At 39.0% G+C, this 26,215-nt stretch overlaps 1 protein-coding gene across 2 annotated transcripts in view; it reads right to left on the reverse strand.

The window, feature by feature from the left end:
* The window catches only part of LOC132861121 (putative methyltransferase NSUN7), a 30,513-nt gene that overhangs the window by 3,755 nt on the left and 543 nt on the right, over nucleotides 1–26,215 (reverse strand). The window contains exons 2-11 of one of the 2 annotated variants that reach the window (XM_060892498.1): nucleotides 25,650–25,994; nucleotides 12,672–12,730; nucleotides 9,425–9,564; nucleotides 8,723–8,875; nucleotides 7,512–7,695; nucleotides 6,501–6,762; nucleotides 6,234–6,377; nucleotides 5,692–5,793; nucleotides 3,031–3,148; nucleotides 2,289–2,415 (exon numbers count right to left, since the gene is read on the reverse strand). In XM_060892498.1, the coding sequence (XP_060748481.1) occupies nucleotides 2,289–2,415; nucleotides 3,031–3,148; nucleotides 5,692–5,793; nucleotides 6,234–6,377; nucleotides 6,501–6,762; nucleotides 7,512–7,695; nucleotides 8,723–8,875; nucleotides 9,425–9,564; nucleotides 12,672–12,730; nucleotides 25,650–25,980 (1,620 nt within the window). In that variant the 5' untranslated portion in view covers nucleotides 25,981–25,994. Of the gene's footprint in view, nucleotides 1–2,288; nucleotides 2,416–3,030; nucleotides 3,149–5,691; nucleotides 5,794–6,233; nucleotides 6,378–6,500; nucleotides 6,763–7,511; nucleotides 7,696–8,722; nucleotides 8,876–9,424; nucleotides 9,565–12,671; nucleotides 12,731–25,649; nucleotides 25,998–26,215 lie in introns of both variants that reach the window. The other variant, XM_060892497.1, reaches the window with a different exon arrangement.

The raw sequence follows: 26,215 nt of genomic DNA on the forward strand, positions 1-26,215 counted from the left end.
ACTTAATGCTAAACACATCCCTGTCCACAAGAGATGCTATAAAAAGGATTTTTGCTAGCCATCTAATTAACATTAATAAAGTGGGTCTATAACCATCAAAATATTTTGTAACATAAAACATTTTCATTGTTAACACAATAGATGTGCTAGCAAAGCTATTAGCTAAAAGCTGTTAGCGATGAACTCTTTATCTAATGATGAAATCAGCTAAATTGCTAATTATAATTTCTCTAATTAAAAATTAGCTTCAAAATAAAACAAACATCAAAAGCATAGGAAAACGCAGCATACTTTGATACAATTATTGGTGTAAATTAAGGTTTTCTTCATGAAAACAGTTCTAGTCATGCCTCACAATTCAGAAGTGATGAGTATATATGAGTAAAATATAGTTTTAGTGAACTCTTGTTAACTCTTGCAAATCCATTGTAATATAAACTGTAGCTAATTTAAAAAACATGTTCAAATTAAGTCTTACGTACCATGGAAAATTTTAGAATAGCTGATTTTATCGCTCTACTTTTGCGAATTAGAGCCACCCTCCTCTCCGTTTGTGTAGTAAAGTCCATTTTATTAGCCTCATGTGCAGCGTGAGGGAGGTTACAGTTAAGCGGGAACAGATTTTGGAGAGAGAAATAGCAGCGGGCGAAATTTTCGACTTGCGTCTAATTGCAATTTTATGAGCCATTTTTAAGTGCACTACAATAATGTTTATTACTGTGTTTTACAGCAGGATGTGTTCGAGAACGTGAGATAAAGCAACCATTAAATTGCTTTGATTACATTTGTTCAGGTGCATCGATGTGGAAATGAATGTGATTGATGTGTGCAATATGACGGCACCGCTTGCATTACACGTGTATTTAAAAAAAAAAAACAAAAAAAAAAAAACATGAAACCTATAAGCAAGGAGTTTGAATGATGCAATAATTTATAGATAGCATTTTTTAAGTTTTAGCCTGTGAAAGGTTTTATTATTGTTTTTTAATCTGTTGTGTGGATTCTTTTAGAAAGCTTGTGCATCTTTTAGAAATCTCTCCCGTTCTGCATTGCTGAACTGTTGCATTTTGCCTCAGGTGTCGGTTGTTTTTGGATAAAAGCGACTGTCAATGTGGGGAATGTTTGTGTTCATACCTCTTTACAAACACTTTATTTAGAAGAGGACCAATTTTTAAAATGCAGGAACCGTCTGTGGAAACTTCAAATGGTGTGTGTGTGTCTGTGTTTTATCCCTATTTCTCCTTTTCCCAATTCTGTTTATCTTTCCTTTGCTTTCTCTCTTTCTTTGCAGCTATCTGTCACTCTTTATTCCTTTGCTCTACTGTATTTATTATTTTCTCAAATCTTCTAGCCTTTTTTGAGAATTTCAACAGTCGGGGTTAAATCTCTAACAGGACTAATATTAGATGAAATCAAAGAGGCAAAAGAGTTAATTGGTTTGTTTAAAGGTTATTAAACAAATATTTATTAAAGGTTTGTTGTTTAAGATTAAAACAAAAAATTCTTGATGAGTGATTTTCCTGTATTGGCAGCTACACCATTCTCTTAATATTAGGTGTGTAATAAATAGTTTAAATACAAAGGATGGAGTGGAGCAATTTAACAACACTAACATTTCTGGATTTATTAAACAACACAATGTTGTACTTTTTTCGGTTATAGTTACCTTTAAAGTTGTGGAGCATCTACGAAACATTAGTTCCTGTTATTACTTGCATTAAATAGCTACATGTACATTATGTAGTTATATAAGACAAATGAATCAAACAATTCTTTTCTCAGTTGACTAAGCTACATTTTAAATGAATTTCTCTGCAATACAAGTTGTTACAGAAATGAGAATAAGTGTATTTACATGAGCCTGTGATTTAAATTATACCCTGCAATCCTATTAAAGCTGCTGTTTTGAAAATAACAGAATGAGCCAGACCTCAAAGCCACTCACAAATAGCTGCATGTGCCATGGTTTTCAATTAGAGCCATAAATTTAAAGTGGCCTGATTTTTTTTTTACATTTATAATGGCAAACCCCTTGTGCATGGCGTTCCCAACAAACGACTTCTAAAGGAACTTTTGAAGTTAATAGCTAATAGTTAATTTATGTTAATGTAATTTATGTTATTAGACTGAAATATGAACGTGAGCATTGTGCCACTCAGTCCCCATCTCCCCTGATCCCCCATGATTAAGTCTTTCAGGTAAGTAAGCAAAGAATTTAACAGAATGCAATGTGTGTGTGTGTGTGTGTGTGTGTGTGTGTGTGTGTGTGTGTGATATTTGGAACAGACCTGCCGTATGAGTACCGCTAAGAAGCAGCCGTTACTCTGATCAGAAGCATCCAGCCTGAAAAAGTCAGCCTTCTTTTCTCCACTGCCAGCCTCTTGATCACAGAGCAGGAGGGACGGGTGACTAAGCCTGACACACACACACGCACACACACACACACACACACACACACACACACACACACACACACACACACACACACACACACACACAATGTACTATGTACAATGTACAAATATACTAATTTACTATTACCATATACAGTCGCAAGTGCACACACACAAAATAATGAACAAATTTGTGATTACACAGTGATAGGAAAGCACATACACACACACACAATTATTAATATTAAATATTAAATTTAGAGAGACCATATACAATGATAATCTCTCTCTCTCTCTCTCTCTCTCTCTCTCTCTCTCTCTCTCAGGAGAACCATATACAGGGATAGACGTGCACACAGACACACGCACACACTCAGTGAATGTACATATTCCGGAGAACCATATACAGTGATAGACCAGAACACACACACACACACACACACACACACACACACACACACACCAACATGCTTGAATGCATACAGTATTTGAAATGTCATAATAGAGACACAGTCATCATCTAACAAAATACATAAGCCATAGGTATTTGCATATATATAGCTTTTTCTAAAACACACACAGATTGATCAAATTAAAGGTCTGAGATTGTGAGTACACAGAAGAGTCAAGCACATACGTGAAAGGCTGTAGTTTGGAGTCCTGCTCTGTGGGCGTCAGAAAGCTATTCACCACATCCTCGTTCTCCTCTGGAAGTGAAGAGCAGGTGGAGTACACCACCACACGCACTCCGGGAACTGGGAAATAATATAAAATAAAAAAAATAACCATTTCCTTATGATGTTCTAGTAAAACAGCAGGAAGTAGCACTGAACACGACAGGTGCAGTGTAATTACATGATTCCAGAGCACTCTTGAATTCTCAATTCTGATTGGTCAGAAGATGGATTTACAGGTTTCAATTAATACATCACTATAGTTTCTATATTAACAACTTAAACATAGGATAGTAACTGAACATTTACTGTATATTAATTAATATTTTTCTTTGGATGGAGTCTCCAGTGTCAGTGCTTTGTATCAGTCAGAAGTAAAGCTGTATCTTGAAGATTTCTGATACAAGAAAATGTGCTTGAATCATGAAATCGTAACAGTGCTACGTTTAAGTCAATTTCATTGTCATGGTTATGACGAGATCACACTGTAAAACATGATAGCTCCATTAAGTTATTTCTTCTTTTTGGATATTTTGGAAATTGAACATGAAGTTGTCTTGCCTATGTGTGGGTTGAAACGAAGGTTATCTTCAAACTGATTTGACTGAAGCGGGTGAACTTTTGTTCATTTCTGAACAGTGGGATCCTTCAAATCTGCTATCACACGGTGAAACCTCCTACAGAACTCATCCAGGAACTGTCTTCATCCAAGAGAGTTTATTCATTCTCTCGGTGTGTGTTGTTTCCACAGAAGGTTCCTTGGTGTTCTTTGATGATGAGGCTGGTTCTGATTTCTTCTGCATGTTGAGACATATTATTACAAGTAGTGTGTTTTCTTCAACCCCAATGAAAAACGTGAGCATCAGAACCAGACCGTGAATCGATGCGCTGAAACAAAGAAGTCTTCTATAAGGAGGTTCAATCTCTCGACTTAACGTCTTGGTGCCAGATACCACAGCACACCTTCAGAGAGGTGTTTTGGTGGCACAAAGAAGACCTACACAATATTAGGCAAGTGGTTTTTATCTTATGGCCGATTGCTTTATATTGGCTCTGCCCCTCTTGCCCCTGTGGATAAGCTGCCTCTGTCTAGAGCAGGTGGTTTATTAACGCCACTGTTCCAGGCTCATCTTGACAGTTTCGAGAGTAATTTCCAGAAAAAGCTCTGCAATGCATAAGACTGAACAACGGATAAGAAATCCTTTCCCTGCAAAGCCAGCAGAATTTGCTTGAGTCATTGATTTATCTGTCCACTGACACGTCCCTAAGGCAGAGATTCAGCCAAAGGCCACTGACAGACTTCGATAGAAACTAAACCTCTAAGACTCTTAAACACACTGCTACTTTTAGCATTTTTAAATTTCCAGCACAAAAACAAGATTAATTTTAACCTACGGGATAATTTTCAAATCTAGAGCACTTAGTGTGTTAATGGAGGCACAAATATTAAAACATTTAAGGACTGGTTAAGATAGAAGAACTCAGTACATCTATGAAGTGAGCTGAATTCCCTGCTGGCTTAAAGAATTCTCGATTCTGATTCACAGCTTTATTATTTATAGTGTGCTTGTTCTGAGACATGATCATTTCTGTGACATTTTCATCGCAGTGACATTAAATGCGTGAGGCTTTTTATGGAGCCTTTTTGGAAGGAGTCTTCAGTGTCAGCACTTTGTAAATTTTACGTGTCAGGATTGTCTTTAGGACTAAAGGGCACGATCCCAGTTTCTGCATTAACAGGAACTACTTTGTTCGATGGCGTTAAATGTAACTTCCTGTCGTCGATTATTTTGCTACACCGTCATGCAGTAAAATGTTTTATTCTTCACATAATAAAATCTTTAACTAAATGAATACAAAATCAAATCTATCTATCTATCTATCTATCTATCTATCTATCTATCTATCTATCTATCTATCTATCTATCTATCTATCTACGATTGTTAATAGATTATTAAGATGCATGTTAACATAGCTTATGATCATTAAGGTGCACAAGATAAGGAGGAGGCTTGGTGTGTGAGTGTGTGTGTGTGTGTGTGTGTGTGTGTGTGTGTGTGTATGTGTGTGTGTGTATGTGTGTGTATGTGTAGAAATCTGCTGATGCTGCATCTTCCTGGATATGTACGCACACACTCACACACACACAGCAGCAGCAGCAGAGTGAGTCTGACTCTTTACTGATTGGTTGAAATTGATCAGCACCTGCTTGTTAATTAACAGCACTTTAACGAGCTGCATGAAAGAAAAGGGAGGAATGTACATTCGATAACACACTTTGACTAACAACACACACACACAGAGGATTACCCTGTTCTCTAGAGAGGTTTGGTTGTTATGTAGTGCATCAAACAAATAGTGAACACAGAATAATGAAAGTCTAGAAGGAACTGAGAGAGAGAGAGAGAGAGAGAGAGAGAGAGAGAGAGAGAGAGAGAGAGAGAGAGAGAGAGATTGTGCTAAGATTGTGTATCATTCATGTGTTATAAAGTTTCATTACAGTTCTTGGTTTAAATCAATTTTTAGGTCAATGCAAACTTCCAATTAAAATTTCCTTCTCTGGAGTCAACTGATTAACTGATTAAATACACACAAACACACACACATACACACACACACTTACATCGGAGGGCATGGTGAAGGTCTCGCTTCTGTTCGGAAACAAGTGTTTGCAGTCTGGACTGCGAGACAGAGCCCTGGGACAGATCCTGCAGCAGCTCTTTTTCTATAACACACACACACACACACACACACACACACCAGTCGATATATATTTGTTTTCCTACTGTGAAATTAGGCATGTGTTGATTACACAATATTACATAGATAATCAACACATTATGCTGTTATCATGAACACACACAAACACACACTTGCATAGTGTTCCACTTAGGAGGAGGCTGCCTAAGTAGGCAGAATGTTAAGAGAGGGCCATTAATAATGCATTCATTAAAGATGAAACAACATGGAGGCTGGAATTCCAGCTCGAGTGCTAAGGGAAACTCTGCCGAGACTCGACTAGAGTTCAGTGGGAAGTTTCAGGTCAACATGGAATGTAAGATATATGTCTAGGAAACAAGTGTGATATGAAGGGCTTTATTGTGTGTGTGTGTGTGTGTGTGTGTGTGTGTGTGTGTGTGTGTGTGTGTGTGTGTGTGTGTGTACCTCCATTCTCCTGCAGAAGGTAGTCTACAGGGTTTGAGACTGCAGAGAGAGAACACTGCGGAGTCAGCAGGATGAGCTGAACCTTCTGCAGACGCGTGTCACACGCATCCAGTGTGTGAAGAGCCTCAGGCAGGAGCTTCACGTCTGAAACACACACACACACACACACACATATTGTACATACTATATCAACTCTGTAGGGCAATATGTATTCATATGTGAAGCATACACACACACACACACACACACACACACACACACACTCACTGCTGCAGCCCATGCTGCTGAGCACCTCCTGCAGTTCATCTCTCTGAACTCTTGAGCAGTTTCCCACACACACAAACATCCTCATGCTGCTGCGAGCCTGTTTACTAGAGTGATGAATCGTGTGCATGTTAGCCTGTGCAGAAGTGACAATGGCAGCTGTATGAGCTACAGTGGCTGCGGAGAACGATCCAGCCATAATCATGTCTCTGTCTTGAACCAAGAAGGGGAGCAATGCCCATGGAGCAATACAGCAAGACTTATCCTACAAACAAATCAAAAGCAGAAAGGATGTCAGTGAGAAAAAACTCCAAAAGTCCAAACATTAGCTACAATCAATAGCATTATGATTAGCTATTACAAGGTAGATAGTTAGTTATTCATCAACAACAATCCCTTGGTGAACCGCTATGTAGCTATTAGGCAAAGCTTAAATCGGCAATAACTAGTGCTACAGCCAGCTAGCTGTTTATATATAGTGAAAATGCCAATAGCTAGAGCTATAAGCTAGCTAGCTGATTATGTATAAGCTAAAAACACCAATAACTAGTGCTGTCAGGTAGCTAGCTGATTATGTATAGCTAAAAACACCAATAACTAGTGCTGTGAGGTAGCTAGCTGATTATGTATAGCTGAAAACACCAATAACTAGTGCTGTGAGGTAGCTAGCTAGCTAGCTATTTATTTGTAGCTAAAACTCCTTTACTATAAAGCTTAACACTTAGCTCAAAAGAATGCCTTATATTATAGCTATTAACTAGCTGTTTATTTTTGGCTAACACAATCCACTGACCACAGCCTTAGCTATATTTTAATCCCTTATATTGTGGCAGGTTTAGCTAGCTAGATATTAGGTCTAACTTGCTTAGACTTAGTCATGAGTTTTACCTCATTTCATGTTAATGACTCATGAGTTAGTTCATTGATTCACCAAAAATAATTATTCTGATGATTCTGATGTGTGTGTGTGTGTGTGTGTGTGTGTGTGTGGTATGTTTATAGCAATTATAGCACCTGGATGACCAGCCTGTAATCTTTTAGCAGGTTTGTTTTGTGTAGTTCTCTTTTCACACACGTGGGAAACACCAGCAGATCGAGAAACTGGATGTCCTGACAGAACGTCTGTCCTTCCAGCTGTGTGATGGATTTCACGTGGGAAAAACCTGCACTCTTCAACACCTCACACACTTCCTGCATGCTGCACAGAGAAAAGGGTTTATATAAGAATACATAAATAAATGATGACATGGACTGCCACCTCTGAAAAAAACAATTCCTTCTTTCGTGGTTTAGTAGTCATTTTCATATTCCTATCTTTTTTTTGAGCTTCGTCTTTAATGGAGTTTTGTGGGCGTCACTAAATGCAAATGAGATGTAATAATATGAGATAAAGATGTAATAATAATGATAAATAATTATAAATGTGGCTCATTCTATTTCAAACAATTTTTCATTGCAAGCTTTTAGTCAGTAAACATGCGAATGTAGCACGTTTCTCTTTATTCTCCAGAGATCGGAACTTGCTGCATCGAGAACAAATAGCACACTGGAACTAATTTACATATGGTTTCCTCCCTTTAGTTTGCATGTGAGGTAATTAATAGTTTTATGAAATCTGCAACGTAAATACTAGCTGTAAATAGCACTATCTGGTGCTTTTTCATGTGAACATGAAAAGTCACCTCTTTATGTGATTTGTTTACATAAAGTCCAGATCAGATCATGTCACACCACCACAGAATTTTAGTTCAAGTAAAAATCTGTCACTTGATTAATGAAAAGAAAGGCGTTCCTAATTTTTAAAGCTGTGTGTGTGTGTATACGAGTTTGTGTGTGAGAGGTCCACAAGCTTTGATTGCTTCTGTCTGTGGTTCAGTAGGATTTATCTGCCCATGGTCAGCATGCCTGAGGACTTGCATGAGCTACGACCCTCAGACTCACACACACACACACAGATTTGTATGAAATAAGATGCGTCAGAGTGGAATGGAGGTTAAACATAGGAGAACAGCCTTAATGGAATCCCAGCAGCAAAACAGGACAATAAACTATTTTACACACACACACACACACATACACACACACACACACACACACTGTTCAACATCCTCCAGTTAACCTTAAGGCAGCATGTCATAAAGGACTTTGCAATGTTATTTATTTCAAACTGTGACACGGGTCGGATTCTCTCACACTCTTGTGTGTGTGTGAGAGTGTGTGTCTACCTAGTGTGCAGTGTATTAATCCAGGCGTAGATGGGCAGATGGGACCCTCTCTCCTGCCTCTGCCTGACGCTCTCTGGCAGCATGCAGTCGATGCTCAGCAGGTCGTGTTTGATTCTGCATCGTGCTAAAGATGCTGCCAGCTTTGTCTTAAACCTGAGACACAATAGTAGCAACAAAATTTACAAGCGAGACATGAATCTGTCTCAGACCATGCATTATATAGGGAATAAAGGCCTTGGGTGGTGTTAGGTTACTAAGTTACTATTATCTCAAAGTTACTGATATTATCTCAAAACTACTGTAATCACTGCAACGTTTCTGCCATTATCTCAAAGTTTCTGCCATTATCTCAAAGTTACTGCCATTATCTCAATGTTACTGATATTATCTCAAAACTACTGTCATCACTGCAACGTTACTGCCATTATCTCAAAGTTTCTGCCATTATCTCAGTTACTGCCATTATCTCAAAGTTACTGCCATTATCTCAATGTTACTGATATTATATCAAAATTACTGTAATCACTGCAAAGTTATTGTCATCACTACCAGTTCAGTACTTGTTGCTTGAACAGTAGTTATGTCTCATGTTGTTTTCCACATAACATAACAGACAGAACATTAAATGTTATATTTCAATACGACTCAAACATTTCAGTCATAACTTCATAACTTGCAACCGTGGTGTGTTAATTCCTTTACCTGAGCAGACAGTTTTCTACTTCTATGACCTTAGCTACTTCCTTCTGCATGTCCTGGTTGGTCGGTCGTTTACGTGGGAGGAACTTACGGTCCTGTAAGTCGTACAACATGATGGCCAACAAACTCATCAGATCGTCTGGCTGAAAGAGAGAAAGAGAGACAGAGAGAGAGAGAGAGAGAGAGAGAGAGAGAGAGAGAGAGAGAGAGAGAGAGAGAGAGAGAAAGAGTTATTAGAAAGAGAAATTGTTTTATATTATTTAAAGTAATAAAAATGTACAGAAATTATGCTGAAAATCCTAAATCAAGCTGGCTCCTTATTATCCTTAACACGATCCTACACTCATATGTGAAATTATGACATTCTGAAAGAATTCCCTCTCCTCTTCCTCCTCCTATTCTGTTCTCTTATTGTCTCATTCGTCCTTTAGCAAGGTCGCAGACAGGACCTCGGAGATTCCACGCCGCATGTCACCTGGCAACAGTGTTCCCGGATGGGATGTGGCTAAGCGCTAAGCTAACAGATGGAGTCCTGCTGAAACTCATTATACATACGATCACACAACACACACACACATAAATGCATATATAGCTATAATTATGATGGTGGGGTTTTATAAGGTTGGGCTCAAAATCTGTTCTCAGGATACAATCAGCTTGTGCTGAAAGAGAGCTTGGCTAAATAAATGAGACAGAGGCAGGGAGAGAGAGAGAGAGAGAGAGAGAGAGAGAGAGAGAGAGATAGGGGAGGAAAGTGAAAATGTGTGGCAGTGATTTTATGTTCTCTCCCAGGATGCAGAGTAACAACCCGCCAAGTCGTAACACGTGAAAATTCATCATTCACCACAGCCATATTTTGTCTCCGGAGTGTGTGTGTGTGTATGGTGTGGTAAGACTGCTTTAGGCATGGGGAGGATGCACACACACACATACACACTGTTCAAGTTGTTTTTCACACAGACAGCTGAGACTTCCCTCATCAGATCTGACAGACAGCTCACTTTATGGATGTGATGATTAGTGTTGGGGCAAATATGACAATATATCATTGATATTGTGAGAGTTTGTCACAATTCACTTTTCCAGGAGATAACAGTTACCTCAAAATCTTTGAATAACTTTAATATAACGGTGTTTACAAACTAAACTGTACTGTTTGGAATCTTTCGAAAGTTTCAACCATCTTAGTGTTCATTAAATATCTAACACACAGTATAAACTATGCAAAAAAATCTTGATATCATGAACCGTGTTGTCTGAATTGTGTTTTGTGTAAGAATTGTGATGCGATATTTTGCCATATCAGCCAAAAAAAAAAAAAAAACTGCGTTCACATTTTTTTTCAGTCTTTATATTTGGACATGATTTTATGTCACCATTTCAAAGCACTGAATAAACGCAGGGGCACGGTGGCTTAGTGGTTAGCACGTTCGCCTCACACCTCCAGGGTTGGGGGTTCGATTCCCGCCTCCACCTTGTGTGTGTTTAGTTTGCATGTTCTCCCCGTGCCTCCGGTTTCCTCCCCCGGTTTGAGAGTGTGTGTGCCCTGCGATGGGTTGGCACTCCGTCCAGGGTGTATCCTGCCTTGCCCGATGACGCCTGAGATAGGCACAGGCTCCCCGTGACCCGAGGTAGTTCAGATAAGTGGTAGAAAACGAATGAATATGACGTTAATGCCACATGCATAACGACTTAATTTGCTCGTAATCTCGACATAACAAAAGTTGTTTTGTCGTGATAACAACTTAATTTTCTTATGAGCTCTGTATAAGCATGTTCTAGAGGCAGCAAAAGCGCAGTAAACAAGCCCGGAACAATAAATAAATAAAAAGCAATTGTTTTTTTAAAATAAAACAACAAACAAAATGAATACAAAACAATTGACAGCATTTATGAGAATAATGGCGTAACATTTTAATAACCCGTTACATATTAACAATGGGGTTCATGCAGAGATCGTGAGAAAACGAACTCGTGATTACGACAAAACAGAAAAGAAAATACTGTATATAATAATGCATGGCCTCTTAGGACTTCCGTAGCATTTCCTCCAGAAATTAAACAAAACAAACAAAAACTGAATCTATCTGACATTCGGCTTCTGCATAGGTGTACAACGTTATATAACCTCGTATCACACAGCCGCCTGTGGGGATTTAATCTCAGGAGCTTTACACATTAACGTCTATAATCAAATTCACTACAGATATTAAGAATGGTCTTTTCTAACCCATAGGTTTACTCGAGCAGTAGAAAGAGAATCGCTGTATTAAAGAAAAGACGTTTTCTTCTCATTACAAAAAAAAAAAAAATAAGGAATTAAAAGAAACACACAAGCATGACACGACATGGCGTGCTTGGTCATATTATTACTCCATTAGGAATGACGCGGCTGCTGCTAGAGCACACCGATCATTCATTAGCTCTTTAAACTCACACACGCACACCTTAATGATTAATAAGGCCAGATGGACCTTTCGCTGGCGGATAAAATGCAGTGTGTGATTAACTGTAAGTCACATGAAAGATTAATCGGTTATGCAGTCAAAGTCGCACCAACAGCAATAACTCAATGCTAAAACACTTCCTGCTTCGCTTTGCAGTCAAAGCCGGCTAGAAAGTGTGTGTATGTGAAAAGTTTTAACACACTATCTAAGGATTCATTTTGCAACTCGTTCGCGTTTCAAGCACATTTAAAGAGGTGTTTATTGCACGGGCCTTTATTGATATTAACATAGTTGACGTCTATCAGTCCTATAGTTTGTATTTCATTGTGCATTACCTTTTAAAAAAAGAAGAAAAAAAAGAGCGTTAGCGCCTTTCAGTGCTTCTGATTTTTCTAATCATTACAGCACAAACATACATTTAGTGTTTACTGGTAGCTATTAGACTTAAATAGATCAGCGTCCGATTCTGTTAAATGTCAAAAGTCGAATTGTCTTTTTTTTTTTAACCTCCAAAGGAGGTTCTTCTTTTTTTAAATGAATTAAGACATGACACATAATCATTATCATTACCTTTAATTTTGTGTAAGTTCAAAATGTAGAAGTTCGAAGCGAAATCAAGCAAATTCTGTGGTTCGGAGGAGCGTACAATTTTACAATAGCCGCCAATTTTCAAGAAGATTTCCATAACAATATCAAATACTAAAAATCAGAAAAATAGCAAAACATTTTTGGGGAAAAAAAACAGAAATATTCAGCTTTCAATTTTTAACCAAAAAAAAACATTTTTATACTTTCACACTCACCACTGGCTTAGACAAATATAAGCTGCTGTCGATCAGGATGTCCTCTAGCAGCTCTTGATCTGAAAAAGATAAGATCAGACTTAAATAATTGTTAAATAATCTTGACGTCAGACGTGTTATTGAAGTAAATAACAAAAAGACAAGACTCCGTGTAAGGAATGAAACAATCGATGACGTGCTGTTCGAGGAAAAGAATATTCGTTACCGTAATTAATTTTGTTAATTCTCATTGTGTTTATTTCACCCTGTTGCTGTCCATGTTGTCTGGACAGCAGCCACTCATGGACATCTGTGAGCTCATGTATGCAGAAGAGGGAAGATAGCTGTCATGAGCAGCAGTGAGTGTGACTTTGGGCACAAGCTTGTCTTTCCATTGGACAAGACGTCTTTGAAAATCCTTCAAATTTGCTGATGTTGTTTTGTTAGAGTTCCAATTCAGATCAATTTCTGTTTACACTAGATGTTAGTGTGCACAGTGCGTAGTGTAAGTGTGTAGTATGTCCTATGGGACACAGCGGTTAAACATTTTCATTACATCATCAGTGGTGTCTTTGTAGCACTATACAACCTTCGGCCAAATGTTTTGAGAATTTTCACAAAGTCTGCTGCTTCAGTGTTGTTCGATCTTTTTGTCAGCTGTTTCTGTGTTATACTGAAGTATAATTACAAGCATAAATATATCCTGTGAATCCCTTTATGTGCAAAGATGACTGCATGTGTTTCCTTGCAGGTAACCATGGTTACAACAGAGGAAGAACAATGATTTCAAGCACCGCCCTTCTTTTAAAGCTTCCAGTTTGTTATTCAGACTTAATCAGCATGACAGAGTGATCTCCAGGTTTGTCCTCGTCAACACGCTTACCTGTGTTAAGGAGAGCATCGCTGACATGACGTCAGCTTTTGTGGCAGCTCTTTTTGGGGGGATTTAAGCAGATTTTCATAGCAAAGAGGGATTTTGGAATTAATTGCAATTCATCTGATCACTCTCTTTATAACATTCTGGAGTACATGCAAATTGCTATCATAAAAACTGAAGCGGCAGACTTCGTGACAATTAATATTTGTGTCATTCTCAAAACCTTTGGCCTCCACCATAGAAACAGAGCTACTGTATATCAGAAAGCTGAACAGCCTGAACTTTAATCCTTTCCTCAGGAAATGTGGTTAAATCAAGGAACTGTCATAAAAATTAGCACTTCCCAATTACAAGATGTTGTAATAAAGTGTGCAGAGAGAAACCGGTAGCTCCGGAGGGTTTTGTCGCCACTTTCTAGTGTTCTAGTGTGTGGAGCGCTGCAAAGGTTCGAAAAACATGCTGATTTTTTCCTGCCGCTCGTGAATTGGCGTTTGCAGCCTAACCAGTCAGAGGGACATGGAGTGATGTGTGATTTCATGCACTTTTATTTCGCTCTTTATGAAGAATACAGGCTGAAGTGAGAGCTCGTTTGAAAGAAAGAAAGAAAGAAAGAAAGAAAGAAAGAAAGAAAGAAAGAAAGAAAGAAAGAAAGAAAGAAAGAAAGAATGGAGAGTGGTTTCCCCCTGAGCATTTGGTTAAAAAAAGGAAAAATGGAGAGAGAGAGAGAGAGAGAGAGAGAATACTTGATGAGAGCAGAGAGAGGGATTTTATGAGTAATAAAGAGAGAGACAAGGGAAGGAGAGGAGAAGATTACACGTCATAAAAAAAATAAGAGAACACGAAAAAGTGCATGACGTAGACTGAGGCGTGGAAGACAGAGAAAAGGAATGGAAATGGGATTTACGACCAGTGAAGAAGGGTAGAGGGAGAGGAAAAAAGGTAATAAGTCAGTGAGGTGAGAAAGAAAGAGAGAGAGAGAGAGAGAGAGAGAGAGAGAGAGAGAGAGAGAGAGAGATTATCATTGTATATGGTCTCTCTAAATTTGGATAATTTTGGTGAGTGTGTGTGTGTGTGTGTGTGTGTGTGTGTGTGTGTGTGTGTGTGTGTGCTTGCCTATCACTGTGTTATCTCATATATTTGTTCATTATTTTGTGTGTGTGTGCACTTGTGACTGTATTTGGTAATATTATTTTGTATATTGTACATTGTGTGTGTGTTTATTATCTCGATAATATTGTATAATCCATATTGTATAATAATTTTACTATAGTTACAAACATGTATATTGACACTGAATTCTAGTGTCAGAAAGAAAAAAGTTTTGCTGAGAATAGAAGAGAAAGAACGTCAGAGGAAGGAAAAGAAAAACAGGGTACAAGACAGCCATGTATTACTGACTGAGGAGAATTACAGAGAGAGCAGAGAAGGGAGAAAAAAAGAAATGGAAAAGAGGAAGAAAACAGTTGATGAAAAGAGAGATTACAAGGGATATTTGAGGGAGAGTCAGAGAGAGTCAGAGCGTGATAGAGCAAGAGATAGAGAGAGAGCGAGAGAGAAGGAGTTTTACAAGGTATTAAAACAGAAATAAAAAGAAAAAAGGTAAAAATATGGATAGACAGAGGAGAGCAATGCCGTGTAGGAGAAACCAAACACACACACACACGGATGTGTGCATGTTATCTTGACAGATGTGATGTGACTCTGTGTTCATCACCGGAGGGGGAAAAGTTGCCACAACGACAGGCACCAATGCATAACTTACCTGTCCTGACACCTGCCTAACACTACGGATACAGTTTGTGTGTGTGTGTGTGTGTGTGTGTGTGGGTGGGTGTGTGTTAATGTATTAAGGCTGTCTTAAGTTCTTATGGGCCAAGTAAAGCTCTAGATAAATCATCATACATTCCCTTTATTCCCTACAATCTTTTTTAGATTGAATGCACACACGTTCACACACACATTCACACACATACACACAAACACACACACACACACACACACAAACACATGATTGGGTCATTGGATTCAATGCTTTGGCTGTGCACTTCTTCTTTGTGTGTGTGTGTGTGGGTGTGTGGGTGTGTGTATGTGATAATTAGGTGCTCTAACAGCAACGTTTACAGCGAAATACATGACATACCTTCGATCTCTCCATTGCTTTCTGCTTAATCGTTCTGCTTGCTGTCAGCTAAGACCTGCCACTGTGTTCCAACTTATTAACAATTTAAGCTATTTATTGAGTTAAGGCTGAGCCCCTGATGTACAGCATTGCTAATTGCTAACAGAACAAACTCGAGAGGCACATGACGAACCCTGGCCAACATTAAAGGCATGTGACCTCTGTAAAATATTCTGCAGGTCTTGCTTGTTAATCAGTAGCTGGACCACTGCAGAGCCACAAGCAGCTGACGGTAAGGTCAGAAGAACGAGCTTTTTCAGAAACCTGAAGAAACCCAATAAAATCATCAGGAGATGTGTGCATGGAAGCTCAACGCAAAGAGAAATATACAAAATCAGAAACAGAGGAAGCATTGAAGTTTTAAAAAAGTAAAGAAGAAAGTAAAAAAAAAGGAATTGTGGAAACCTGGAAACACTCAAACTATAACTAGGAAGCAGAAACCCTGAGCAAGGAAACCAGGAAGTAACCCTTGAAGACAGAAACTGAGAAACACCAGAAAATATAGAAACCACCAAACACAGAACACGCAAACCAGGAAATGGTAAAAGAGCAAACAGCTAAAACTGTGACATCATAACCAGAAATTTAGAACACGGTGTAGATATTGAGAAGAATTCTCAAATGCATAACCAGGAAACGTAAAAACATTGAAAAGTGAAAACAGGTAAATATGATAATGAGCCCTACCTTAGCCCCGCCCACACTGTACAATCTACGATCAAACTTTCTATATGTTGTTAAACTGATTTGTATTTGTATTTATGACAAATTTAACACAAAAGGCTCAGGGTCTTTTTTTTTTTTTTGTGAAACTTCAACAAAGCGAGACTGTGCCAGCTACAGTGGCCGGTGATAAATGAGCCGACAAAATAAACAACAGCAAAAGACAAAGAAGAACATCTGGGTGCCATTTTTCTTTTTTTATCTTTAGGGTTTGCACTCATTACACACACGTACACTATATCAACCCCTTACTGACCCCCCCCCATCAACATTCTCTATCTGTTGCTACATCAGACACACACACACACACACACACACACACCTCTAGGCCAGACTTTTAATCAGCTTCTTTAGAAGTGCTTGCCGATTATACATCACCATCAGCCTGATATTTACTGAAGCGATTCACGCAGAGACGCCATTGTTCTGCTCAAGGGCAAGACAGCTATAAAAACCTCTTCTTTCTCTTTTCTTTCTCGCTCTACAGGCAATTGTCCAGCCTGAAGCTCTTTAACGTCTCCCAGAGAGCCTAGCATTCCTGGCAGGCCTGAGATCCATCACAGTACTCATGGGAAACACAGGACATAAAATGCGACAAAAAATAAAGGAAAGTGAACCAATAATTTGCTGATGTTACACCAGCAATAATTGACTTTACTTCCAGTTCCAGCTCATCTAGCACCAAAAAGAAGAGCTGAAATCCATGAAGCATGAAAACCCAAGGAACAGAGAAACAAAAAAGTACAAAAATAAAGGAAACAAAAATCATGAGTCTGCAGAAGCATTAAAAGAAACACTGAAACAGGAAAACTCAAAACCAGGAAACAGAAACCCAGAAACACAGAAAACTTAAACACACACACACACACACACACACACACACACAAAAACAGAATCCAAAGCACACAACAATGCAGAAACCAGGAATTAGGCAACACTCAAACAAAGAAACATACAGGAACAACTAAGGAATCGCAGAATCTAGCCAACAAAAACTAAAAGATGTTAAGTTACTGTACATACAAAAGGACATAAAACCCTATAGGCATTGGCAACTCCAAACCAGGAAGAGAAAACTTACATTAGGAAGCAGAAATGGGAAAAGAGGAAACACAAAAACAAGGTTATAAAATAAACGATCGAAAGAACACAGACAATACTGAAATCAGGAATCACATAACACTCACAAGAGGAAAGACAGAAACCTTACTATGAACTTACTATGAACACTTAAACCAAGAAAACACTAAAACATCAAATTTGGTACCAGGATATAGGCAACAGTGAAAATATAAAGAAAAAAATTAAAAAAAAAAAAAAAAAAATTATAATGGCAATGATAATTCATTCATCACAGACCACTAAAATGCATTGCCATTATAATTTTTTTTTTTTCTTTATATTTTCACTGTTGCCTATATCCTGGTACCAAATTTGAACAGGGGAATTAGAGAATTAGAGAACACTCCTGAAAAATCAGGAAACACACAGGAAGGTTCAGGAAATAAACCAAGAAACAAATGTCCTTCTCTTAAACCATGAGCACAGAAACCAGAAAGAAAAAAGCAAACATGGAAAAATGGAACCCAGAGGAAATACAAACCTAGGAACACAGAACACAAACCAGGAAAGACAAAAGCAGGAAATTAGACTGAATAAAAATCGGGATTCAAAAACACAGGCAATGCAGAAAAAAAGGAATCACAGACCACTAAAATAGGGTCATATAGAAAAAGGAAATACAGACACAGAAAACGAAAAATCAGAGAAACCAACGAACACAGAACACTTGAACCAGGAAACACAGAAACATGACATATGGAAGAACATGGAAACCAGTGGGAAATACACAGAACTCCTAAAACAGGAAATATGAAATACAGCAACAGGAAACCAGGTCATACAAAAAATAAATAAATAAACAAACAAATAAATAAGTAAAATGAACAAAAGCAATGAAAAATCCAGGGAACATAGAAACATAAAACTCAGGAACAGCAAACAAGGAAAGAGATAAAAGAAACCAACAAACAGAAAACACTTAAACCAGGAAATACAGAAAGACGACATAAAGAAACAGGAATCAAGGAACAAATATACACAGAACAGACTTCTCTTAAAGCATGACTATAGAAACCAAGAAATGCACATCAATTAAAAACAGAGAGATAAAACCAGAATGGAAAAATACAAATATCAGAAATCTTAAAACCAGAAACAAAGAAATATGAAACATTCTTTAAGGAAACCAGAACATACTAAACACACTTCCCTTGAAGCATGAATACAGAATACAGGGAACAGGAAGCAAGAAATTTGCATCCCTTTAAACAGAAACACGGAGCCCTGGGGGGAAAAAAACACAAATCAAAAACACAAATCACATAGATCTTAAACCAGGAAACCAAGAATTACAAGAACACTCAAACTGGGAAAAACAGACACACATAACTTAAACCAGGCATATGGGGACTGCGTAGCATAAAGACGGAAATACAATCTAGGAAACATAGATCAGGGAACACGGTTCTCTTAAGCCACTCATTACTCCTCATCTATCACCACAGGAGTAGCTTATTGTCTCTCCTGCAAGAGATGTAATCATTTGTACATCGGGGAAACCAAGATGATAAGTGGCTGATGGGTTTTTTTGTCAAGTGCCATCAGAATGAAGGATTAATCCTTTCCAGCGATGGACATAACGTTAATGACGTCTCACTTTGTGTTGCTAGTTATTGTTATGGGGGTAATAAAGTGAGATAGAGCTTGATTGCACTCTCGGATCTTAAGAACCCCGTAGAATAATAGTCGTGTTCTCGCAGCAATTATTACATCATCGACCCTTTTTAAATATCCACCATTGGCTTTAGCAGTAGGCACTGCTGATGAAGAATATCCTTCATTATTCATTTCTCTTGAGACAAATGTTTTACATCTTTTTCATCTTCAATGAATCATGGATGGGGCGGGGTCATCCTGGAAGAGACCACTCCCACCATTTCACCATCGATTTTATTTATTTTTTTGTTCCTTTTAAGGGACCAAAAACATACTGTAGAACTATTTGTACAGGGTAAGACAGAGTAGTAACTTAAACTTTTAAAGACAATCAAGTGTCCTTTTCCTCACACAACACTTTTATTTTACATAGGTCACTCAGGTGGGGGGCACGGTGGCTTAGTGGTTAGCACGTTCGCCTCACACCTCCAGGGTTGGAGGTTCGATTCCCGCCTCCGCCTTGTGTGTGTGGAGTTTGCATGTTCTCCCCGTGCCTCGGGGGTTTCCTCCGGGTACTCTGGTTTCCTCCCCCGGTCCAAAGACATGCATGATAGGTTGATTGGCATCTCTGGAAAATTGTCCGTAGTGTGTGATTGTGTGAGTGAATGAAAGTGTGTGTGCCCTGTGATGGGTTGGCACTCCGTCCAGGGTGTATCCTGCCTTGATGCCCGATGACGCCTGAGATAGGCACAGGCTCCCCGTGACCCGAGGTAGTTCGGATAAACGGTAGAAAATGAGTGAGTGACTGAGTGAGGTCACTCAGGTGCTTGCTCTTGGCAGGTCTACTTCTGAGAGCAGTTTGACCTCAACGAATGGTCCAAAATGCAGCTGTACGACTTGTTTGAAACCTTCCAAATTTCTCCACACAACCCTAAAACACTGATGTTTGCCCACAAAGCCAGCACACTCTTATCTGAAAGCTCTTCTCACTCGTCGCACTGCTCCATGCTCCCTCTGATCCTCTAGCACTGCTCGACTGGTCCCACCATCTCTCAGGGTCCAAGGAAGGTATGAATCGAGATTCTTCGAAATTTTCAAGCACCTAAGCGGTAGAGTCACTGGCTGTCTTCAAATGACCTACCTATTCCAGAAATACCTGAACTTGCACTTAAAAATTGTTATTCCCTCCAATAGAGTTTTAGCCTGATGGTATTCTTAGCCTGTGACCTAGCAATCCAGTATTCATGTATTCACTGATAGTGACTTCAGGGCAGATTTCGTACATCACACTGGATAAGGATGTCTGCTAAATGTGGTAAATGTAATGTAAATGCAAATTCAAATATTTTGGCATACACTGATATACTGATAGCGATATACTGCAGCCATTTTTAGAAATACATGATATACTGGCCAACAAGTCTAGATGGGGCATGAAAACTAATTAAAATGTTCTGGCTGATACGCATGCCATGTAAAGAAAGCCATCACACTCCTGCAAGGCAAATAGACAGCCTCAAAGGTCGTTCAAATCGATCGGCACCTGTGCTCATTTGCATGTCATTTAAATTGGGTGTAAATGATGCGCAAGGCAGGGGAGCTGTACATGTGCGGAAAACCAAGCGCAGCCCACAGTGTGCGATACGAATGACTTATATAGGAGATCGAGGGCAGAGAGGACTGACAGATGTTGGATGTGAAGGTGGATGTGTAAATAACTAAGAGAGAGAGAGAGATAAGTCTTCATTTACGCATTCATAACCTCTGAGTCTGTATAGAATTATTATTTTTATCTGACACCATGACACACACACACACACACACACACACAAACAGGTACACACACATTGTGATAATCGTGAGATCAATACACACTACACTTACCATGCCTGTCATGCCTCACCTTCACTGTGGTCTCAGGGCTGAGCATTTATGTGTGTGTTTTTGTGTGTTTGTGTGTGTGTACATTTGTGTATGCTTGGGTGTGATATGTATATAATGTGCAAAGAACGCATCTCCTTTCGTAACTTGGGTACTAGCTGTATATATACTCATACAGTATGTTTATGTGTATGTACATGTATTATGCATCTGTTGTCACCCAGACGAGGTTCTCTGTTGAGTGTGGATTCTCTAATGGCTTTTATCATCATGTTGTCTTCGGGACTCATTAAGGATCTTAATATAAAACCTACATCAGTATTTCTATTAAGCTGCTTTGTTTCTATGACTTTTTTTTTTCATTACAAATAAAACTGACTTGAAATGGAAGCATTTTTATGTCACTGGTTTCAGCTACTTAAATATTGAACTGTAAAATATTTAGAACTATATAATTGTGGGGAAATTAGTTGTATTGTTGGTTCCAAGTGAACTGTGCAGATCATTCAAGCTACACTAGCTCACCTTCTTCAAATTAGGGCGAGTCCTGTGCATGGATACATGCCTCATGATAGCGTCTTCCTTTGAGAGCATTCAGCCTGAGACAACCTGACATCACTGCTGCTGCTAGGGGAAGATCTGTGTACAAGTCAGCGTTATTTCACATTTAAAGCAAGCAAATATGGTCAAAGGTTTGTGGAAATCTGTTACTAACAATTATATATGTCTTTGTATGCTGTTACAGCATTACAGTTTCCCTTCACTGGAGGCTGAATGAATGAATGAACGTCGGGCAGAGCGAGTTGGCTGTATGTAGACATATTAATAAATAACAGGAAAGGATATTGGTGAAGTCAAAAAGACAGAAAAAAAACACAAATCACTTGTCATCATGGGAAATGGTAAAAGACATGAAGAAAATTCGAGTCTCTTAGAAAGATCCTGTTTAGTGATAATGTGTATTTACATGCATTAGTCCATTTTACTGTGTGTGCAGTTTTTTGCGAGGACCCCAGTGTCCCTCTAATGATACAAAATTTTGACAGCTGAATGTCTTTCATCTTTTTCTCATTAGTCTCACTGAGATTAGGGGTAGGTTGGGTTAGCTACAATAATTAAGACAAAGGAAGAACTTCACCAAGATAGTAAAATGCAATGTTTATATATATATATATATATATATATATGTGTTTGTGTGTGTGAATGTGCGTTTGTGTCAGCCGTATTGATTTTAGAGCATGGTTCTGCAGATATAGGGGTGATGGGGTGATTAGGCCTTTCCCAGGTGTGTCGTCTTATTTAAATGCGTTCGGCATTCAACAAGCCTGGATCGATACGCTCCCAATCATCAACACCGATTCCCGGATTATCCACACATACACACACACACACAATAAACTTGACAGATTGCAAGAGATATCTGCTGTGTAGTCTGAGCAGGATCTAGAGAGGTTTATAATGTCAGTTTCATGACAAGGCTCCTCCCACTTTTGCCCTCTTCTTGACATGAATTGAACAAGACTAGGTTTCATAAATGTGCAATAACAATAGAGATGTTCGTGTTGAATGCACAATTCTGATTAAACAAACAGCTCAGATAGTAGTTTGGATACAAGGTTATTTTGTCTGTGTAACACAATGTGTAGGTCAGATGCTTCGCTTAACTTTATTAAGGAAACCACAATGGGAAAGTCTTCAGTTTTTTTTTTTTGTAACAAGATAAACTTTTTTTTGCCATCTTCAAGAGAGAAAAAAGAGAGTCTGATAAAGAAACAACCCTGAACTACACCATGAACCTGAATAGGACCAGGTAATTTTTGTAGATGAGATCCGTGTATAATTCCTGCAGCGAACATAAATAGCACAGCATGAACAATCGGTGTTTCTTAAAACAGCACTAGAATTAAGGACAATATGTAACATTAATGAATTGGAAAAAATTTACTTGTACAATGTTGCTTAATTAATATGCCATTCTGGGAAATGGGGATTTAGCATAAAGCCGTGCTAATACTATGTGTGCTCGATGGATGCCTTCATTTCCTCCCTCTATCTCAAATTCTCTCTGCTTCTCTACCACATCCCATTCTAATCTCTTTTATCTGTGTGTTTATCACTCTTCCAGTATTCTCGAGCTCTCTCTCTTCTCGGGCTGCCCAGACAGCAGATCATTGGCTAAATTGATTTGCCGCATTGTGGGTAATGTGATTCCTCCTGGGCATGCCAGCCTTTTCCCTCTTCTCTCCTCAATCAACCTATCAAAACCCGTTTCAGCCTGCCATTGACACCTTGACTGCAATCTGTCCTGGATGCATAGACCCAAACACACACATGGACATAGACATGCACACACATCTGACTTATTCACTGCTTGAGTTCCTTCTCTCTCTCAGCCTCTTTGGAAAAGTGTCTGATTTACCATTTGGCAACATAATATACAAGATGGTATATTTCTCTGCCATCCTGTTTACAGTTTCATGGAGATTTCGAAAATGATAGCATCCATTTTTTAATCTACTGTATGTTATCCATGTGTAAATCTATTCAAAATAAGTATCTTGTACTGAAAACAAAGACTGGCATGTCTTTTTTAAAATTGAAATCTCATATCTAAATAATATACAGGTAGCTATCAAAACTAGTCTGGGACAATTCGAAAAAATATCAATCAGGATCAATCGATTAGATTTACAGAGGCAGGTCTTAACATGTGCTCCCACCACCATGCTTCAATGTGGAGATGATGTAAGACAGATGTCATCACAGATGTCATCACAACAACCAGTGAAGCTCAAGCAACTAACAAGTAAACACCAATGATATTCCTATTGAGTCTGGCCCAGGACAAACCCATGCCCTTTGTGGAATGCAATCAGTCAGGAGTAGTGACGACCCCTTGCTTCCATAACCAAGGGGATGGCTTCCAGAATCCGGGGGAAAAGGTGCTGCTTAGACAGTATTTTTACGAGAGCTGAATTAGCAAACAGGCCAGCAATAGTCACTCTGTGCAGACATTAATACAGCCTCCTGTGCTGCTCAGAATCATATACTGTAAAAGAGGTGAATTCGTGGCAAAACATTAGAAACATAAGCAAGGAATATATTACTTGGGGTAATGCTGTGAGTCACCTTTACCAAAATTACCAACCAAAAGTTGATTATTTTCTTATAACAGCATATGTATATATAAAAGGTGTTTTGAATAGTGTAGATTATCACAACCGGTTGAGCTACCTAGCCCACAGCCTGAGATATCAAATGAAATGAATGTGATGGCTTCTTGACACAGGTGAAAATATCTGAGGGCCAACCAACCTGTCAGCAGCTTCTGACAATTTATGTGGAGCTTGCGTTGCACTAAGGAACACTTTCACCATATTGGTTTTCCAGTAAGGAGATCTTGATCCTGAGTAGGTGTGGCTCATTCATTCATTCATTCATCTTCTACCGCTTATCCGAACTACCTCGGGTCACGGGGAGCCTGTGCCTATCTCAGGCGTCTTCGGGCATCAAGGCAGGATACACCCTGGACGGAGTGCCAACCCATCGCAGGGCACACACACACACACTCTCATTCACTCACGCAATCACACACTAGGGACAATTTTCCAGAGATGTAGGTGTGGCTCTTTCTACAAATTCTTTCTACAAAGGACTCCCAGTCATGCCTCGGCTTTGGTGAATATAGTACAGAAATAACTTGACGTAATAGATGAATGGATTGTTGGATGGATGGTTGGATGGATTGAGAATAGATGGATGCACTTGCACCTATTTACTCAATCAGATCTTGGACCAATACACCTACTGACATATTATGTAAGTTTGGAAAGATCCTAAAAGGGACAGATTACTTTATATCTACATTAGTAAAAGACCCCAAGGTAGGCTTGCGCTCACTGGTCTTGTGAGGCTCAGCAACCACAGAAATGCTCATAAACACAGAAATCCCAGTGTCTGAATCTGTGGCAGCAAGGACGCCATTTGTGAACTTGCCTGCATTGGAAGAATGAAAACTGCAGATCATCTAGCCAAAAAAACTAAATTTTCAAGTGGGGTGAAAGCAGTTTTGACAGACCTTGAGAATTTTCTGTGCATTACAAACAAGCCAAATGGTGGAACCAGACGTTTGTATGATATGTTCTCATACATATGGCCTGTGATCCACATGCACTGCCACATGAAATGAATGGATGAATTTTCATGAATTGAAAATTTTCAAACCCTCCCTTCCCTTGCACAACTTGCCTCTACACTAGGTTTCTACAGCAAGTGAGAAACACCAAGGATTTGTTAAAAAATTCAGACCTTAACCCTGGCCACCAGTGACTTTTGGCTACTTTATTTCTGATTTTTGGCTACTTTAAGACTGATTTCATGGAATAGCACATGGAAGATGAAAGAAAAGAGCGACCAAGAGAGAGATAGCGCTTCCAGCATCTGAATTCAAATTACTTTCCAACACCACACCTCAGATTCGTCCAGTTCAGGTGCATGTATATGTTATCAAAATGAAGATATTGTTATTATTAGTAATAGTATACTTCATAGTAATCACTATTGCCATATAATGGCAAATACTAATCAGACGAGCCAATGAGAAGCATTACCGTCTACTTACATTTGAGCGTGTTGAAGGCCAGCTCATAGGCCCTGCGCTTCCACACCTCATCCTTGACCTTCAACGCAGTTACCTTCGACCGCTTCCCATAACTGATGACCCGCTGAGAGTTAACCTTGTCCTTCTGTGAGTTTCGGAAAATTGCGGCGGCATCAAGGTAGACCTGGTCAGGAACGATGTCTGGATTCCACTCCAGAACGGGTGACGGGTCATGATCCAGGGTCGGAGGTGACGGAGGTGTCCAAGGGGTTAAAGGCGACAAGAGCTCTATTCGAGAGGAGTTGTTGAAGGAGCGAGACAAAGCGCGACGTTGAGCGCCCTGCTTCACCATTCTGGTGCCTTTGTCTTCTTTGAATTAGAATAAACATACATGAAAATAAGATTAAGTTCTCATGTATAAACACTGGACAATATGGTACCTATCCTGTTCTGGTACCCTGTTCTCTTGCTTTCATTGCTTTAATAAACTGAGGCTTGTGAATGTTTGGAATACAACCATGACAGTGTGCTTTTATAGCAAAATAACCAACGACAGGTGACTATACCTGATAACAGCATTGCATAAT

Source organism: Tachysurus vachellii, chromosome 18 (assembly GCF_030014155.1).
Source record: "Tachysurus vachellii isolate PV-2020 chromosome 18, HZAU_Pvac_v1, whole genome shotgun sequence".
NCBI classification, from domain to species: domain Eukaryota; kingdom Metazoa; phylum Chordata; class Actinopteri; order Siluriformes; family Bagridae; genus Tachysurus; species Tachysurus vachellii.